Raw genomic sequence first — 19,616 nt, 5'->3', positions numbered from 1 at the left:
AGAAACTACAATTACTTGGCTGTCACGTTTTAGTCTGTCAATTACAAAACGGGGATAACACGTGTCAATCTCTCATTGATCCAAACACACGCGGAATAAACCTCTGGTGAAAAAATGTGAGCCAAGCAATCTGGGCGCATGATAGTCCGATGCTCCACATGCCAATCACGTGCCATTATTTCCAACCTCCCCTCTACACGTGTTTGTTCCTCCCACGTGCAACAACCCTTTAAAAAAAGAATTATTTAAATATTTATTATATAATTCACAAGCGATAAAAATGTGGTGTTNTCATGAACTCAACATGCATGTTAAAATAGAATAACTTAAAAAAAATAAATAATACAAAATTTAAATGATCAAATAAAAATAAATATTTTCCGTTTATTTAAAAAATTTGAAGATAAGAAAAGGAATATTTATTTAATTACATATTGCCATTAAATTATTTATGATATTTTTTAAATTATAGATTTAAAATGCAATATATATATATATATATATATATATATATATGGAGGAAAAAATTAATGAAAATTGGAATGAATAAATGGGCGATGGCATTTGGCAAAGAGTATTTAAAAGAACTTTTATGTATTCATAAATGCAGAAATTTATAAGGGCCTCCAAATTGAATGCGTTTCCCTCATTTACTTTCTTTGTTTTTCTCGGGAAAATCTAGGAGAGAAAATTCGAGGAACAGAGAGGCGAAGAAGATAGAGACAGAGAAAAAGAGCTACAGTTCGATTGGATTTTCTGGAACTTTGGAGGAAAATTATAGAGGAGAATTAAATTAAAATTACTGGGGGTGAGGAGTTTTTTTCGTTTCGCTATATATTGTTTATTTTAATCTTGTCTTTGGTTTTACTAATACTTACCTGATTTTCGAGCTTCTTTTTTCTCTCTCTCTCTCTATCTTTCTGTCTCTCATCTGGGTTCTTAATCTGGTGTAATTTGTAGGCTTACCATTTATATTTGTGTGTAATTTTGCTTAAACCTAGTCCAGAATTTCTTCAATTAGCGGACTGAAGGAGGAGAGTGGCTTGTTGGGGTGTGATTGGTGGTGGGGTTTGTTGTAATCGGCTGCTAAGGGAACGGGTTATTCGGGAGTGTGGCCGATCGTGTCGGTGATGGCGGCGAGGAGGAGGGAACGGGTTGTGGACGGACTTTATGATGATGCGGAGGCGCTTTCCGAGTCCAAGGCATGCAATCGCTTTCAATTTAGGGTTCTTTTTGATATTTTTTTATTTGGGTTCTTTTGATTCTGGGTTCTTTTTGGGTGTTCGATTGATTTTTTTTTTTGGGGTTTCTCTTATCTGGAACGGATTGGTTGCTTGCTTTCTTCCATTTTTACGACAATTTTTCTGTCTGTGGTTGCTGTGGGATTGGTTTGTTTTGTGTTCTCAGAATTAGGGTTCCTTTTTGCGAACGGGATGTTTCACCCTTTGTTTTTTTTGGGATTGTGAAGTCTCTATGTTCGCTGGAGATTTTGCAGTCGTTGTTGTGTGTAATTCTTTTTGCTGTTGCTTTTAAGAGATGGTATTGCTTGTTCTTACTGGTGTTTGGCAATAGTGTCGATGTAAGATTCTTTATGCTGTGAGTTTTTGGTTTTCTTCTGAATGTTGGATGATTATTAATGCCGTTTCTGCTTTTCCTTTTAGATCACACCAGTTCTAAGAGGGAGTTATCGTACACAAGGGCCTATTGATGAGACTGACGATGACATTCAGGGGAATATGGTGAGATAACAGGGTGGTTTGGGATTTATGGTTCATAAGTAAGATATATTTTTGTTTTCTTGCGTAGATCTTAGTCCCTAACACCATAGTAATAATTGGATGTTCACATTTTGGGTATCTGAAGTCAATGTTATAGCTTAGCTACTAAGTTCATGTTTCGATATATAATTCATTGGTATACTGAATTTTGGTGATTTGTTGTATCGATTTCATTTCCCATTCTAGCAGTTATGTGAATAGATGATGGCTGTGTATTTGTTTATATTGGCAATTGCTAGAAAAGAAAGGAAAAGAGTTCATTCTCTATTGCTAATCTTACTTCATCTTTTTAGGTATCACCTCAGTCAAGTAAAAATTTTACCAACTGCTCCATGAATCAGACAGTTCATATGAGAGGCGAGTCTGGAACTTGTAACGTGTGCTCTGCTCCTTGTTCATCTTGTATGCATCTTAAACGAGCTCATACAGTTTCAAAAACTGAAGAATTTTCTGATGAAACCAGTCATGTAAATGTTACTAGTCAGTATTCTTCTAATGATGCTGATGCTATATCCTCCGTAAAGAATAGAGCATGTGAAAGTTCACTACATGCCAATAGTGAGACAAGTAATCTACTTAGCGTTAACTCTAGTCACGATTCCTTTTCTGAAAATGCTGATAGTATGGCAACAATAAGGTCATCTGATGCGGCGAATTTTTCAGTAGACATTGACATGCGTAAAAAATTATATAGTGGAATAGTTTCAGAGGGACATATTGCTACTGAGTCATCCATACAAACCATTTCAGAGAAGCATGAGAGTATCAAGGGTGTAGAGGGCCATGATGACAGCATTTCATGCATTAGTGGTTCTAGCAATGCAAATATTGCAATTGGTTCTCACCAGAACATCATGGACAACAAAAATCTATCATGTGGCTCTGCTTCAGTGGGTAGTTTATGTCGAGAAGGATCTGATAAGGTAGTTTTTTCAGAGACTCCTGCTTCTAAAGAGGTTCAAAACAGCTCAAAGGAAGCACATACTCTTCACTCTCTTTGTCCAAGTGATAAGCCATTATCTGGAACGGGTTTTGAACAGAACCCACCTGCTTGTGTGAAGGGAGAGCCATTAGAATCATCTTCGGTACACAATGACACTTTGACTAGGGAAGTAGTTAATGCTCCACCTCCTGGGGAGAAATCTGTTACCAATACATGCAACAAAATTGGTCACGATTTCAAGATTTCTTCACAAAATTTACTGAAGTCAGAAGAAGAGATCCATGTTGATAAAAGTGAGCCACGTGATGGAGATGTGAAAAATCAGCATGAAGACGATCAAGATGAAAATTCCAAGAACTTGTCTGGGTCATCTGATGTGAAGGAGCCCCATTTGCAATCTGCATCTGGATCTGAGAGCGATGAATCGGATATTGTGGAGCATGATGTGAGTTGAATTGAAATTCTTTATATTTAAGTAGTCCCTTTTACTATCTCTTTGGAACTTAAAAGTCTATAATTCTTTCCCTCTTATCTTCCACCCGTTGTAGCCTTTTGTTGGTTGGTTCATCTCGCAATGTTTGGGTCAGTTGGTAATAAATGTTTTTCATGTAGTAATGGTCCATATGGTTATATATATGGGAGGAGATTGTGTGGGATTTTGGATTAAGTCCTCTAAGTTGAAAAACATAAAGAAAATTGATATTGTATTGTCTCTGATTAATTGTGTTAAGTAGTTTATTAGTAATGGTCCATAGGGTTATATATATGGGAGTTGATAGGATGGGATTTTGGATTATGTCCTCTAAGTTGAAAATCATGAAGAAAGTTGATATTGTATTGTCTCTGATTAATTGTGTTAAGTAGTTTCCATCTGAATTACCGCTCCTTTTGGTTTGATTTTTCTCTGGTTCTTGCTTTGAAGGTTAATTGGTTGCCCCTTATAAGTAAAATTCAATGGCTTTTGTGTCTTAGTTGATGTCATGATGCGACCATGCCCATAACTTATTTAGATTTGTACAGGGAAAGGCTGCTTTTGCTGGTGCTTTTGGAAAACTCTCTTTCTCTCTCTCATTTTTTCTGATCTTTATTTTTTTGTATCATCGAGAATTTTGGTTTACTGCATAGTTTCTTTTATTCTCAATTCCTCAAGTTTTTTAGTTTGATTTTGAACTCTGGGCATTCTCTTACTTCCATTGGGAATCAGGTCAAAGTTTGTGATATTTGTGGCGATGCTGGTCGTGAGGATTTGCTTGCTATATGTAGTAGGTGCACTGATGGTGCAGAACACACGTAAGGATGTTCCCTTTTTATTTAAATGGCATACTTTTGTATTTGTAATTGCTATTCTTGAAAAACTAAGTACCACGTGTTCTAACAAATTTTTTGTAACAGCTATTGCATGCGAGAGATGCTTGATGAAGTCCCTGAAGGTGACTGGCTGTGTGAGGAATGCAAATCAGCGGAAGAAAATGAAAACCAGAAGCAAGGTGACGTTGAATTCATGTTTATACAACTGTAATAACTAAGAAGAAAGGGGAAGATAGAGTTTTCACTTATTTTAAGAGTATATTATGGTCTCATCGTGCAATTAATTTTCAGATGTTGAAGGGAAAGGTTGCATTTCCAATAAAAAAAAAGATGAAGGGAGAAGGTCAAATATCATTAGTCCAAGTACCCATGTTTCTGGTAAGAGAAATGCTGAAAATTAGAAGTCATTTTAAGAATATTATTGATAGCAACTTTAATTTTATTGCCACACTGAATGCTTCAGATGCTGAGGGAAAAAGAGTAAGCAGAGACTGCTCAAGTGTGAGAAATTTTGGCAAGAAGAATGTGGAAAATGTTGATGTTTCTGTAGCTGCAAAAAGACAGGTCCTTGAAAATAACAAAGGCTCAACAAAAGCATCCAGCCCTGGCAGGAGTATTGGGCTATCCCGTGATTCTTCATCAAAGAGCTTAGATAAAGGGAAGTTGATGTTTTCTCAACAGAAGTGTTTGGGTGATCAAGGCAGTAATGATGGTTCAGAAATGGCACGCTCACCATCTGTTAGTTCAAGACTTCAGACACTCAAGGGTAGATAAGCAGCCCTATATGGACTTTTTTTATTCCTTAATTTTCTTCTCGTCGTGTTGATGCTAATTGTTTATTGTTTATGCATTTGCCTATTACTTTCAACATACAGGTACTCTTTTAAAGTCTAATTCATTCAGCATCTTAAATTCGAAACCCAAGGTCAAACTTGTAGATGAGTTTATACCTCAAAAGCTGAGGGGGACTAGAGAAAATACCTCCCTTGAAGTCAAGGATGGGCCTTCCAGAGCTTTAGGAAAATCCCAATCATTCAAAACTTCAAATTCTGGCCGTGCAAGCATGAGTGAAGCAAGAGTTAAAATGCTACCATCTAAGTTTCCTCATGTCCAGGATCCAAAGGGTGTAAAACAAGGGAAGGACAGGAACATTTTAGATAGGAAAAATCCATCGAAAGTAACAAGTTCTGCAGTTTCAACATCTAAGGTTGATCAAAAGCATTCATTGCGTGGTGAAACCAATTTGGTATCATCTCCAAGCAACAATCGAGATCAAAAAGTTATACAATCTGATGGAATCTCAAGTACTCACCCCAAATTGAGAAGCAGTCTAGTTCACAAGGGTGTAGATAATCCACTCAGTCCAGGTATGCCGTTTCTGATGGCTGGATAGAGTTGATATCATATTTGCTTCTTTGTGCATGATTCTCTTATTCACTAATTTCAGAGTTTTGTAAGTTCTATATGCCTGTTGTTTGTTGATGCTAAGGCTTAGTTAATATTTTCATTTGTTTTTTCAGTTAGAGCTTTATCCTCCAATGGACTATGCAGTTCTTCTACTGAACAAAAGATAAATCATGTTAGCCCCAGGGAAGAACCAACTGTTGAGAGGCCATCTTATAATGATACTGGAAGGTCACGGGAAATGACAGGACAAGATGAGAAAAATAGGGAGAGTTCTGCAAATCTATCGAAGCCTGCCATTGCTACTAGTCCAAGAAGTGGTAGCTGTCTGAAATGTAAAGGAACTGAACATGCTACAGAATCTTGTGCTAGTGGTAGTCCTTATGGTGCCGATAGCAGTATAATTAGCTCTAGAGAGGAGACGTGTGAGGAGAACAAGTTGAAAGCCGCAATTCAAGCAGCATTGCTTAGAAGGCCTGAAATATGCAAAAAGAGAAAATTTAGTGAACAATCTGACGAGGTTTCCTCACCAAGCACAGTCTCAAATAGTGATATCGTGCATCTAGATCAATTTCCATTTTCAAACAAGATAAAAAATGAGCTTTCATCTGAAAGGGCATATGAAGGGAAGACAATTATCAGTAGTTCTGCTACTAACTTTCACAAGCAACCAGCTGCAAGTAGTTCAAAGCCACATGTCATGCCGCATCTCGATGCTCCTGTTCCTTCAAATTTTGAGGATACAGATTCAACTGCCATTCCTGTTGAAAAGGTTAGGATGAAAGATTTGTTTGGTCGTAGTGCAACAACCTCACTTCTCCTGAAGATGTCAGTGATTCCGGAGTATGAATATATATGGCAGTAAGATTCTCATTTGAGTTATCTCATTGATTTCTGTTAATTTATTTCATGTTTCTTTTTTTCTTAAAAAAATTATGATATGATATATTTTATCATTCATTAACAATCATTGAAAATACCTTTTGTTGTTTCTTGAAGGGGTGGTTTTGAGTTGCATAGAGGCGGAAAACTTCCAGATTTCTGTGATGGAATTCAGGCTCATCTGTCAACTTGTGCGTCACCCAAAGTTGTTGAAGTGGCAAACAGACTTCCACAAATTATTTCTTTGAAGGAAGTACCTCGCTTGAGCACATGGCCATCCCAGTTCCATGACTGTGGTGTTAAAGAAGATAATATTGCTCTTTACTTTTTTGCACAAGATATTCACAGGTGCCACTTTCAGCAATTTTCCATCTTCTTTAATCCTTGCTTCGGCTTTCATGCCAGTCTGATATTCTCTTGTACAACTGTATTTCTTGCAATTCAGTTACGAGAGAAACTACAAAAGCTTATTGGATCATATGATCAAGAATGATTTAGCACTCGAAGGCAACCTTGGTGGTGTCGAGCTCTTGATATTCTCTTCAAATCAGCTCCCTGAAAATTCACAACGTAAGATTTTTTTTTAATTCTTATCATTTCGATTGTGTGGTTATTTATCAAATAGGTCTTTGAAATTGTCAGATTGTCACCAAGTTGTTCCTTTGTAAATGATGTCTGAGCATATCTAGAAGAGGCTTTTCATTTGTTATATGAATCCTCAGATAGGGAGTGTTTGGTTCATTATTTTGTGTATTTTGATATTTTCAATTGCTTGAGGGTGAAATTTAGTCTATCATGGTGTCCTTTCTTTCTCCTTTGGAGCTTTATTGTTCAATGCCCCGTTTATACAAAAATTGGGGATTTTGAGCTGTAGATCACTTTTTTGTTACTCTGTTAATTGGGAAAGATAGGAGTTAAGTTGTGCTGTGCAGCATTTAGGTAAGCCAGCTTTCGTTGAAACTGGAAACAGAAAAAGATTTTACAGCATAGTCTTGGCAATAAGAATATGGTATGCTTTAGAAGAATATGATATCTTGAGAAAATTGAAGACTCCTCTCCAACACATTCTGTTTCATTGAAGATCTGATAGTTCCTCTCCATCCATATTTCCCAAGTGAAAGCCTCTAGCACTAAATCTTTGCCTTCCCACCCCCTGAGTTAGTGGTATGGGCATTTTCCCTTTGAATCATTTTTAGTGAATACAGGAAAACTTCAACTATAATTGAGAAGACACTAGTTTGAGGATTAATGGTACTACAGAAGCTTGTGGGAAACCATTTCTGTGTCTAACTACTTTCTTTTTCTTTCTTTCTTTTTTTCTTTTTAAATAAGAAACTGAGTTTTAATTGAGAATAATGAAAGAATGTACAAAAGCATATGAAAAAGCTAGCCACAAAAGACGACCATTGATTTGTTTACCTTCTTCTTCTTCTTCTTTTATCCCTCAACTTTTAAACTTTCTTTAGTTAAATTAGTCAGTATTTCCTTTGTCGTACTTTGGCCAGATCTTATAATTTCCAGGAAGGGTATAATTTAGCTTTCTCTAGAAAGTTCTAGTAACTTTATCGTACATACAAATCTTCTTAAACTCCATTTAATTTTAGGTTCTATGGTTGGTAATTGTATTTGGAATGTTTTAAACGATGGATGTAGTTGTCATTTACTGATTTTGTTGGGAATAGTTATTGTCTTTTAGATGAATACATCAAGATCTGATTTGATTTATAGGTATAGATATATTTGCTGGTTTAGAAATTTATTGTTTCAATTGTATGTCTTAGATTACTCCTTTGTATAAGCATGTATATTGATCTTGTGATTCAATCTCTCTCCTTACCTCCCTCCTCCAGGTTGGAATATGTTGTTTTTTCTATGGGGTGTGTTTAGGGGAAAGAAGGTGAATTGTTCAGATGCATTGAAGACTTCAAATATTTGTAGCAAAGAAGCTGTGCCTTTAGACAAGAGCTTTCCGGATATCATAGCAACAAAGTCTGATGATGTCTGTTTGGCCAAGTGTGTAGATGTAAAGATATTTGCTTGTGATGTTCCCAAATTTGGTAATGCATCCAGTTCGGCAGACCAAACTTCTGACACAACTAGCACCGATTGTCGCAAATGTGAATCTTCTTTTCACCAGACACAACTGAATTCCCTAGAAAATTCAGGCCGTAAGGATGATCAGTTTGAACTCAAAGCATCGTCAATGTTAGCTACAAGCATGGAATATTGTCAAGGATCGGCTAGCTCTGCTCCCATGGTAATACTTCTTTTTGCATCTTTTACCTATAGTTTTGTGCAAGTGAAATCTTTCTCTGGTGCACACTTCTGCACACACAAACTTACCATTGCGGCCAACAGTCACACAATGAATGCAACACACATCTGCTATGGTCTTCACTACCCTTGTTTCTCTTGCTCCCTTGTTCCTCAATATCTTTTGTTCTTGATGGTATTCTTTATCTACAATCCTTATCAGTGCTTTGGAAATGGGAATGCGTGATACACCTTGGATTCGAGTACCTTTTGTAATTTCATAGATCAATGAAATTGTTTCTTATTAAAAACGAATCCTTACTAATGCTTGCATTGGCACAGGCAAGCAATATGCAGTTTAATTTGTCTGATGTTCTTATATTCCTAGTTATTTTTTAATTACATTTTTGCTCAACCTCCATATTACATCTATTGGACATCGTTAGGTTAAAAGGCTGACATTTTAACCTCGAGTTTTTAGAAGTTGTTTAAAGTAGTCTATTTAGTTAATATTCTATTGCTTGCAGTAACATGTAGTTTAGAGCTGTGCCTGATTGCCTCAATAGTAGATAGTTGATAAGATATCTTTTGTAGTCTATTCTATAATTTTAATTATGCTGATGTGGTTACAAAAAGTAATTTTGTATGCTATTATGGCTAGTCAGACACTTTTATTATTCATTTGAACTCTAAATTATTACTTTGTTGATGGAACATTTATTATTAATCACAAAGTTCCGATCTTGACAAACAAAAACCTCCGAGAAACAATCAGGTTCCATCAAGGAGTTTGGTAACCAGTTTTTCATTTTCTAAGATACCACCAACCAATTGGTTTCTTAAGACAACAAATTGGTTCCACTTTTCTTCTCTTGATAACTTACTAATCCATTTTGTGAGCTACGCTTCTTTCCTCTTTTCTCCTTTTTACACTTTTTTACCCTAAGCTCTAATTTTGATTCGCAACAAAGTAGTTTCCCAGTTCACCAAATTACTCGATTGACTGTACCTTCCGTGGTTGGTGGTTCTAATAACTTCCTGTACAAAGGACCTCATCTTCCTCTCCATGTTTAGAACAATCTCTCTTGGTGTAGGAAATTGTCATCAAGAGACTGCGAGGATGCACATTATAGCATGGCTTCTAGGATTTCTCTGAAGAGGCATGAATATATAGGATAAAGGAATTTCACAAGCTGGACATCCCATTTCTTTATCCTCCTTTTTGACTCTGTTAAAAGGAGCAATAATGTATTGTTGGCCAATTGTGGATGAGATAAAATGTGCTTTGTCACGGCCTGGCCCTCCCAACACAAAAAGGAAGTGTGATAAATGATCTTCTTTTCTCCCTCAAGGCCCTAGATGCTCAGATTACCCTCTAGGCTTCTCGTTGAGGAAAACTGAGAATTTGGCAGCCATTATTTATCCACTAATCCACTTGAGCCATGTACCCCCGTAGCTGTTTTTTTCATAAGCCAACAAAAACTTCCAATTGACCATATCACGTCCTTTCCCAAATCAATCTTTGGCATCTCCCTCCTTTCATAAACCCCTCAAAGAGACGCCCTCAAGTTAGGGTACTGAATCCACCCCTTCCCAAAATGAAATGGAGAGAATTCCCATTTTATGCTTTAAATTTTGAGTAACGATCGTCTGTGATTGGAAAACTCCAACTTTTTTGCATTTTCTTTTGTGTCCTGTGTGTTTAATACTTTAATTATTGACTTTAGTTAATAAACTAATCATTTTGGGTTCAATTGATTTTTTTTAATGTCGATTTCATTGATATTTTGCTCCATTTTCATTTTGTTACTGTATTTAATGGAAGCTAATGGTGGAGATTATTTTGAACTGTTTCATGATGCTGACTCGAGTTAAAAATGTCAAAATTTGAAACTTAGGAAATAAAGTGTAATTTGCCTTCTATACTTCAATGAATATTTGATGTATAATGGTTAGTGTGGGATGGCGTTTGCTTTTCTTTTTTTTCTTTTGGGTCCAGTTTTTTAATTAATTCTGAATTGTGAGTAAATATTCATTACTTTATGTTTCACTCGGGCCTCATTTTATAATCCTAGTTCTTCCTAACAGATTAGATCGCTATTTCCTACATTGTTTTGTTTCTTTTGATCAGACCTTGGTTTAACCTGGCAGAACCAGGAAACTTTGAAGGAGTTCTTGCTGAAGATAGAGAGGTGCTTGGATGAACTGAAAATCTAATATGATGCTAAGTTTGCCCATCAGTTATATGGGTGAATTGATTGCTGATTAGGTGGGCTATTTCGGAGATGAATACAATGTGGATTAGATCGTGTTTTTTGTTGTCCATTGGATATCTAGCTCCATCTTATTGTGAACTGGAATGGAATATCATTTTCTAATTATAGGATATATAACTGAATACCAGATATTATATCTCTTTCCCTCCCTTTTCCTTCTTCCAGCCCATTTCCTGACGTCTCTGTCCCTTTTCATTTCTTTATCACTATTTTTTGTGGTATACTTCTCTATTTTGCATTTCCTTATCGGATTGCCATAGTTGTTCATTTTAGTCTTATCAGGCCTTCTCACTCTTGAGATTAATGGATCCATTGATGTTCTCTTATTATGCAGAAGGAATCTGATCGTTCAGAGACCATAGAAGGGGAGCAATTTGAACCGACCATTCAAGTTAAAGAAATTGTAGGTGTTAATGATAATAAGAATGTGAAGCTGGACTTCAGTGCAACAGAAGATATGCCGCCGTTCATTAAGACCATTGATGACATGAAAAAAACTAGTGCAGGTGAGAAAATTGTAGATAGATTGGTTTGTGAAGGAGAGAAAGTTATACTCCGGACAGCAGAAGGGAGTTCAGACTCTGAAGGTATTTCAAAAAGAGATTTAAATTCCGAAGCAATCCATTGTCTGGAGTTCGATCACAGAAAGCGAGAACAGATGGATATCTTACCGGCAGCTCTAGTCTCTATTAGTTCTAAGAAACGTACTTCTCGGGATGAGGAGGTGGACTGTATAGTGCTGGATGAAGAGAATGTCAGCAAAAAGATGAGGACAGGCTTTGGTAACTCATATGAAAATAGTTATAGTTCAGGTGGTATAAATTCACAATCTGATGCTTATGTCTCACCGCGTAATGATATCGGTCCCACGTTTTTATTTCAGAAAAAGGGAGGTAATATAGTATGTGATGTGAATGTTATTCCAGAAGATTTTGAAACTGCTGAAAAGCACTTCTTTCCTGTTGTTGATTCACATCAACAACTAGAGGATCACCACTTAGCACTTCCAGCCAAAAATGAGAACCAATATCACGATACGGTGCCAAATCTCGAGCTTGCGTTGGGGGCGGATACTAAGCTACGAAAAAAGAGTATGATTCCTTTTTTTATGGATTTAGTGGATGAGAAACGTAGCCATAGTGAGTCCTCAGAAAAGGTGATAGATGGTGAAGAGGAAGATGACTCTACATCCCTAACATTGTCTTTGTCTCTCCATTCCCAGAGAAGCAACAATCGGCAAAAACTGTTCCGAAAACAAAACAGCTTCTACCCGATCGGTGGTATGTGAAATGTGAATACTTCACCGATTCACTTTGGGGGGTTTGTCAGAGAAATAGGAAATGATATGATGTTGTTACTCTCATCTCATCTTTATGGCGTCGAATTTGCGTTCGGCAAAATGTATACCAGGTTATGTTAGCTGATCTTTCAAGGGCTTCGTTACGTGAGGACCCGCCTTCCATCTGTTCATATCCCTCTCAAAAGTATATACCAGTAATTATTTTCCCCTTTTCTCCTTTAGTTTTTTCTTGGCTATGCTTTAGTTATTCATCTTTGAGCACTTTTGACTTCAAGATCAGAATTACGGCGGTTTGTATATATTAGTAGAATGGAAACAGAAATAATATTTGCTTGTTAACAATCATCAGGTACTACAGACCAATATGTTCACCTTGACAGTACTCTCTCTGTGCTATACCCTTCCTGTAGTTCACTGTTAATTTCCTGTAGTTCTTGTTCTAAGCTGTTGTTAGGCAGCATATGTGTTTGTTGAATCATATGCTGTCTACTACTTGGGACTTGAGATTCTACCAAGATTCTAAAGTTTACTTGCAAAGTATTGTCCTTTGAACACTCTAGCCAACTAGAAATTGAGTATGATACAGACCATTGCCTTAATTGTTTATTCCCATATTTTACAGGCTTCTTCAAATGGGTTAAGCTGATAGCCTCATTGTTTTTTTAAAATGATGTTTTTGAGAGTTCAACATGATTCTTCTGCTTATGGTTTGAAAGGATTTTTGTAGTTTGTTTAACCTCCGCATGGTAATGGTTTAATGTGTTGGATATATATTTGAGGTTAGAGATTTAAATTTTTTTGATATTGATGATTGAAGATATTTTAATTGGTTTAGACATATGTTCAAGGTTAGACTGTTAGAGATCGAGTCTGTGAGATTCCACATCGATTGGAGTGGGGACAACATCGATTGAAGAGAAGAACGAAATATTAGGGTGTGGACACCTGTTTTTGAGAAAGAAGTCTGAAATTCCAAAAAACTAAAAAAGAACAATATCGGCTAAAAAAAAATTTAGATCATTCATACATTGAGAGGATATCTCTAGGCTAACCTAAAATAGCGACTTTGGAAGCTTTTCTCGAAAAAAGTTGCGGTGCAAAACGTCCAGAGTATTTAAAGAAGGAAGATACCGGTATGAGATCTCTTTTTAGGATTTAAAATTTACCTTTTCTTTTCAAATCCATATCTCCTTTTTAAACTTTGAAAGTAATGAAAGTAAGCAAAAACGGTTGAGTGATTTGTTCATTAAATTCTTTTGAAATTACCTACTCAACTTAAATTAGTGAGCGAAATTACCTAGTCAACTTAAATTAGTGAGAAAAACTTAAACTTTCAGACGTAGTTGCTAAGTCCAATTCTAGTTAAAATGATACGTATATGAACATTAAGGCAAGTTCATAGTGTCGAGAGTAAAGATCTACCTATCTATGAATTTACGTATTTCGATATGTACGTACGTACCTCAAAACGACTCTATAATCAGATTGATCTCAAATTATGGTTCGATGAAGAATACTTAAAAGTTGGTAATTATCAGTAGTATACATTCTTTTACTCTCCAAGACCATACTAATACCAATCCAATACACACTAATACCTATTACATTTACATTTTTTTTAAAGGATGAAGTAATAAATTTTTTTTTAAAGTTATATATTTTATCTGATTCAAACGTATTTAAAAAGTTTCAATAATATTTTAAACTTTCAGAAAAAAAAAAACCTTTTGTTTCAAAAATATTCTTAAATTTCAAAAATATTCGAGAACANCCCCCCCCCAAATAAAATTGTACGGGAGAGTTTTTCTTCATACAGCTCGAATCATATTCTCCGGATGCCTCGAAAAGCATCCTTTCTTTGGTTGTTGGGTTGGTTCACATGCGCACAAACGAGCACCGACTGCAACAACATCGAACCTTGACCAATATATTCAGACACTTGGCTACATTTCCACGCAAACTAAAATAATATTTGAAAAATAATAATAATGAAAAATAATATTTGAAAATAATAATAATAATAAAATAATAATGAATAGAGGCGAACAATAAGGTAGCTATCTTAAACACTCTCTCTTGTTAGTTCTTTCTCATTCTCCAATTTCGTTGATTTCTCATCTTCATCTCTACTCTCTTTCCACATGGCCGCCTGCTTTGCTCCGTCGCTCTCTGTATCTGGTAAATCTTTTCTTTTCTCTCTTAGATTTGCTGTTCAAGGTTTTCATTTCCCTATCTATGCATATTCACTTGATTCTGCGTTTGTTTCGAGTGATCGAGTAGGTCGAACTTTTTCCTTAGTAATTATCGCCTGTAAGGTTGCTTTGAAAAGCTCTGGAAACGGATGAATTTAATCAGACAAAAGCAATTTCGTATTCAATCTGTGGAACTTTAATAGGACGTATTTTGCATTTCAGTTCCATGTAGATTGCTATTATAGACGTTTTCTTAATTTCGAGGAGGAGGTTTGTTAAATTCTAGGTCTCGATTGGCTTTTGTAACTCGATCGNTGAGGGGGAGTGTTGAGATATATTATTTATGGAATATATCCTAGATATTATATCTTAATATTCTTCAATTTATGGTTAGATTTATAGTATATTTTATTTATTTACCAGATTTAGTTAGATATATATTTTTTTCTATTTTTAGGTATTAGTTGATAGTTTGTATCCTATTTAAACGTGGTAAACATGAATGAAGATCATACTTTCGATCCCAATTCTATTTCTATTTCTCATTCTTAACATGTTTATCTTTGCTTAGCTCGTTTCTTTTCACAAGGTAATCCATCTGTTCATCGCTCTTAATTCTTTTTTTTTTTTTTTTTTTTTTTTTTTTCGTTTTTTTCGTACTTTCCTTCTGTGTTTAGGGGGATTGATCAAGGCCTCAGATCTCTCCTCAAAGTCCATTTCCTTTGGTCAAACTCCAAAACTCGCCATCCAGAGGAAGTGCTCGAGAACCAACCACAAGTTATCAGTCCGTGCTGAGTACAAGTACGTGATGTAGTGTTATTCAAAGAACAAAGCTTATTAGCCTTAGTTTTTTACATTTTGTTATTATTAAAGTCAGGTAGGCTATATTTCAGCATGAAATGAAAACTTATATGGATATGAGGGATTTATCTTTATAGTGACGGACTTCTAAAGTTGCATGAATCTGAAATTTCAGATGTAACTGCCCTTTTGAGTGATTTTAGTTACTACAAATTCAAGTTAGTGGAGCGCAGTTGTGATACAAATCAAGTATGCTTACCAGAAAACGAGGTGCTGGGTGAGAGTAGGGATGAGCAGGCAGGAGATAGTATTAAATAAGAAAGAATGTAGATTACGAAGACATGGTTAAAAGGAAAGTAGTGTATTCAGGTCTTAGAACTCAAGGACACAGTTGTACAACCTATAGAACATATCCTGTTCAAATAAGGTCGTAGTGTACTCAATTCTCAAAATCTAATTAGTATTTATAACAAAGTTTTTTGTGGGCACGAGATTCAGGGGGACGAGGGCTTTGTAATGCACTCCTAGTAGATTCTTATCAATTTTTTTAGCGAGAATACAATCCCAAATTTAACGCCACTGTATGACCTGAGGGATCCATCTCTAGTGAAGTATTTATTTATGAGGCAAGAGCCATAGTTCCTTTCCTTAGATCTCCAGCTCAAGACCACCAATTTTTTTAATTCGAAGAAACTATGTTGCTGTTGAAATGATGAATTCTATCCTCCTTTTCCCTGCCAGAAGCCCAATAAAATTCCTTAAATTTCTCCAAATGTGAACTACCCTTTCATGGGTTTGAAAACATCGTAAATTGGAGTAAAAATCCTTTTTCTCCCTATTTACTAGCATTTTCCTTCGAGCATGCATGCCTTTATTTTGTTCAAGGGAGGAAACTGTACTTTAGACTAAGAGATGGAAAGAACAGTAAGGAGAGAAGACAAGGCATCCTTCCTTGAGATGTTAGAAGGAGATTACCTGAAACTACTCCCAATTTAAAATATGTCATCTATTTAGATGTATTTTAGGTTTTCAATTCTACTAATGAGTTTTAGTAATAATAAATTGTCTACTGCACATAAAAATGATAGTTTATTTTATACATTTGTTTCTCCTGTAGTAGCTCTCCCCTCTGGGTACTTGAAACTTAATGATTTGGATGTTGTTTTGTCTAGTCCTTACTGTTCAATATGAATAGCAAAACTCTATTGATGAAAATTTCAGCAAGACAAGATCCTAGCAAGACATCCTCAAGACAAAGATAAGAATTGCAAGAAAGAACTCAATGTATAGTGTGAATTATAATGAAAGGAGAAATGAGAATAATCGTCAAATCCAAAAAAATTCAGGATCAAATGGTATGTCAATAGGTTAGGCTTTATGTATATTGACTTTGACGACACCTTTGTTGGTGTCGGATTGATATTCTAGCGCAAAAACGTTAAAATCTTGATTTTACTTTGTCATTTTAACGATATCAAAGTTCTTTGTAAATCTTCATGTTTCTCTCCTACCGTTCTAGATTATAATAGAAAGATAAAGTTCAGCGTAGCCATGGATGATGATGCATTTTATGCCCCGTTTATAAGGTTTTATAAGCTCTTCTAAGTTTTAAAGTCGCCCAATTGTATTTACTCCAGGAGTTTGTTTCTTGTGAGGAAGTCTTCCTTTATTTTCCTCCTGAATGATAGTTGGACTAACAATTTCGAGTTTGATTTCTGTTACAGTGATGGTGGTAGAAGTGGAGGTGGGGAGTTTGTAGCTGGTTTTCTTCTTGGGGGTGCTGTATTTGGAACTTTAGCTTACATTTTTGCTCCGCAGGTGATTGAATGTTTTGCTCTCTCTTGAAATAAAGATTTTAATGTAATCATTTGGATTTGATATCACCATTGATGATCTGATTCAGTTTAATACCTCCTTGTGATATGCAAATTCAGAAGACTGATTATTTCTTTGCCCCACGTATGTTCCATTGTAGCGTTCAGTTACTCTCAACTTTTATAGGAAAATTATGCCATCCTCCTTCCGCAATATTCTTGACTATTTCCTTAAATCTTGTTGAGTGAGTCATATGGTTTCTCGTAGGTTCGAATATCTATTTACTGCCTTTCTGATTGTATGCACGTAATACAGATCAGGAGATCTATACTAAATGAAGACGAGTATGGTTTTAGGAGGGCTAGACGTCCAATCTACTATGACGACGGTCTAGAGGTAACTACATTGACTTGTATCCTTTTTCGTAGATTATTTATTTAATTTTTTTATGAAATTTAGTTTCCTTTATATATGTGTGTATGTGTATATAATATCCAATGCTTGAACTCTGATAGGTGTGTTTATTTCGTATCTGAATTTCCAAAAAAAATTAGTTACATCTGCACATCGTTTAGTTAATGATCTGTAAACGAGCAGGATGGAGTGCTATTTATTTTCTTCAATGGTTTGCTTTTCTTTTAAATCATCTCATGTTCATCAAATAGGAATAAGCACCACCGAGTAAACTGCACTTTATATGCACAATTCAAAATTAAGGTCCATAATTGACTTTGTAATCGGTTAAATCCCAAAGTAATCGCCGGTCAGCCATACGGTGGTGANGGACAAAGGGTCGTGATCCCGCGAGGGTGAGCTAACTCCAAAAACCCGTCCTCAGTTCGGATTGTAGGCTGCAACTCGCCTGCATGAAGCCGGAATCGCTAGTAATCGCCGGTCAGCCATACGGCGGTGAATTCGTTCCCGGGCCTTGTACACACCGCCCGTCACACTATGGGAGCTGGCCATGCCCGAAGTCGTTACCTTAACCGCAAGGAGGGGGATGCCGAAGGCAGGGCTAGTGACTGGAGTGAAGTCGTAACAAGGTAGCCGTACTGGAAGGTGCGGCTGGATCACCTCCTTTTCATGGGAGAGCTAATGCTTGTTGGGTATTTTGGTTTGACACCGCACATAATTGACTTTGTAATCGGTCAAATCCCAATTACAAGTTTAGTTCTTAATTTTGAGATTTATGTGTCTTTGAGCCTTAAACTTTGAAAAGATTTGTCAGAGATTTACTAGACGTAGAGTTGAAAGCTTCGAGATTTATTAGATATAGAGTTCGAAGCAAATTAGCGAGTTGCAAACTGGGTCCAACTTCTTTATTAGATGCTTAATATCTTAACAAAACATGATTTTCTGAAATGCAGAAAACCAGACAGACGTTGAATGAAAAAATAGGGCAATTGAATTCTGCCATTGACAATGTATCTTCACGTCTAAGAGGTGGCAACAAGACTCCAGCTGTGCCAGTTGAAGCGGATCCGGAGATAGAAGCTACCATGTAAATACAGTTTCTAGTTGCAGAGGTTTGAAGTTTCTACTTCTTAGATACCATATATCCATGTGACAATATGCCACAATTTTTAATTGAAAGAATTTGGTATTTTGATCCGAGTTAAAATGGATCGTTACAGGTTTTTTGAATAAGTTCTCGAGTATACATGGATTGAGTTGTGTTAGAGTAATCTTTTGGATTAGTTAGGTTGGTGACCCGAACATTCTGAATAGAGTTACAACCCAATTCAACAATTTTTTATTCATAAGTCACAATGATATTAGTTACAAATATCAAATATTCTTAGTTTTCGTAGTGATTAAGTAGAGGGTTAAATTGTAACCCTATTTTTAGGTTTGGTCGAATTGACCCATAGATTGAATAGTTCGTGTGGCTCTAGACTTTCTGATCATTACTGGTCAATTTCCGGGGAATGGCCTAACTCTTACTCTTACTAATCACTTCAGCATTGGAAAGTGACTCATGGAAGTTGAACACTATGGTGGTACTTGTGGAAGTTTTAGGCTTCATTCTCCAATGGACTCTCTTGGACTCTCTTGTAAGGTACAAAATTAAATCTCCCCTTTGGGAGCTTAGTCATGGCGGTGCCAACACGATTGACCGAGTTCAACGTCGAGTACCACGAACACCCATTTCGCTCTCTTGATGTATTACATGCAATACTTCTTATGAATCATCCTAGTATCTTTTCGGAAAATTTTTTGTATCTCTTTTTTTAAAAAAAAAAAAAAAAAATCTATAATTTAACCTTAAATTAAACGGGTGATATTACCAAATTGGCCTTATCTATGAAATTTTCAATCTTCGCTCTTAAGAAAAATAATAAAATAATAATTTATTTTTGAACAATAAAATAATAATTTGTTTTTCTAATTTATAAATATAAGGTAGTCAACTTAAATAACTTAGTAGCTAAGGCATTTCTAATGCCTCATAGTTCCTATTGTCATTTAAATAAAAAAAGAAAAATAGAATAGTTTTTTTTTTTTTTTTAATTCTGAGACACTCGAACCTCTAACCTTTTAGTCAATTGTACATAATTCATGTCAGGTGATGTTCATGTCGACAAATCACTCATAACCCAAACAACATATATTCAATATTAACGTATAGAATGTCCCGACCCATATTAAATCTATAAAACAACT

General features: G+C 35.8%; 2 protein-coding genes across 7 annotated transcripts; both read left to right on the top strand.

Moving 5' to 3' along the window:
• Positions 1–559: 559 nt before the first annotated feature.
• LOC111777192 lies at positions 560–12,681 on the top strand. Of its 6 annotated transcripts, none has more exons than XM_023656667.1 (14): positions 560–808; positions 1,007–1,202; positions 1,662–1,739; positions 2,072–3,166; positions 3,926–4,011; positions 4,114–4,208; positions 4,321–4,407; positions 4,493–4,795; positions 4,905–5,396; positions 5,550–6,294; positions 6,433–6,663; positions 6,761–6,885; positions 8,166–8,572; positions 11,179–12,681. In XM_023656667.1, the coding sequence occupies exons 2-14, from the start codon at positions 1,131–1,133 to the stop codon at positions 12,130–12,132; spliced, it is 4,770 nt and encodes a 1,589-aa protein (XP_023512435.1). In that variant the 5' UTR covers positions 560–808; positions 1,007–1,130; the 3' UTR covers positions 12,133–12,681. The 6 variants fall into 6 exon arrangements, 5 of the variants coding, with proteins under 5 accessions (XP_023512435.1, XP_023512434.1, XP_023512438.1 ...); XM_023656666.1 differs by having other exon boundaries at positions 1,002–1,202; XR_002812358.1 differs by lacking the exon at positions 560–808 and adding an exon at positions 10,720–10,837 and having other exon boundaries at positions 847–1,202; positions 11,179–11,306.
• A 1,523-nt stretch (positions 12,682–14,204) lies between these two features.
• LOC111777191 lies at positions 14,205–18,631 on the top strand. The gene is made up of 5 exons (XM_023656665.1): positions 14,205–14,322; positions 15,014–15,137; positions 16,862–16,955; positions 17,268–17,348; positions 18,320–18,631. The coding sequence occupies exons 1-5, from the start codon at positions 14,286–14,288 to the stop codon at positions 18,455–18,457; spliced, it is 474 nt and encodes a 157-aa protein (XP_023512433.1). The 5' UTR covers positions 14,205–14,285; the 3' UTR covers positions 18,458–18,631.
• Positions 18,632–19,616: the final 985 nt, after the last annotated feature.

Source organism: Cucurbita pepo, chromosome LG16 (genome assembly GCF_002806865.2).
Source record: "Cucurbita pepo subsp. pepo cultivar mu-cu-16 chromosome LG16, ASM280686v2, whole genome shotgun sequence".
NCBI lineage: Eukaryota > Viridiplantae > Streptophyta > Magnoliopsida > Cucurbitales > Cucurbitaceae > Cucurbita > Cucurbita pepo.
Note: the sequence above shows the minus strand (reverse complement) of the source record. Positions and strands in the feature narration are given on the sequence as shown.

What these genes read in the sequence shown, in the direction of transcription:
- LOC111777192 (XM_023656667.1), top strand. Translation starts at nt 1,131, where the DNA reads ATGGCGGCGAGGAGGAGGGAACGGGTTGTGGACGGACTTTATGATGAT. An exon ending in AGGCGCTTTCCGAGTCCAAG is followed by an intron (nt 1,203 to 1,661) that starts GCATGCAATCGC and finishes TTTTCCTTTTAG; the next exon opens with ATCACACCAGTTCTAAGAGG. An exon ending in CGGATATTGTGGAGCATGAT is followed by an intron (nt 3,167 to 3,925) that starts GTGAGTTGAATT and finishes ATTGGGAATCAG; the next exon opens with GTCAAAGTTTGTGATATTTG.
- LOC111777191 (XM_023656665.1), top strand. Translation starts at nt 14,286, where the DNA reads ATGGCCGCCTGCTTTGCTCCGTCGCTCTCTGTATCTG. An exon ending in TCCGTCGCTCTCTGTATCTG is followed by an intron (nt 14,323 to 15,013) that starts GTAAATCTTTTC and finishes TTCTGTGTTTAG; the next exon opens with GGGGATTGATCAAGGCCTCA. An exon ending in TCAGTCCGTGCTGAGTACAA is followed by an intron (nt 15,138 to 16,861) that starts GTACGTGATGTA and finishes TTTCTGTTACAG; the next exon opens with TGATGGTGGTAGAAGTGGAG.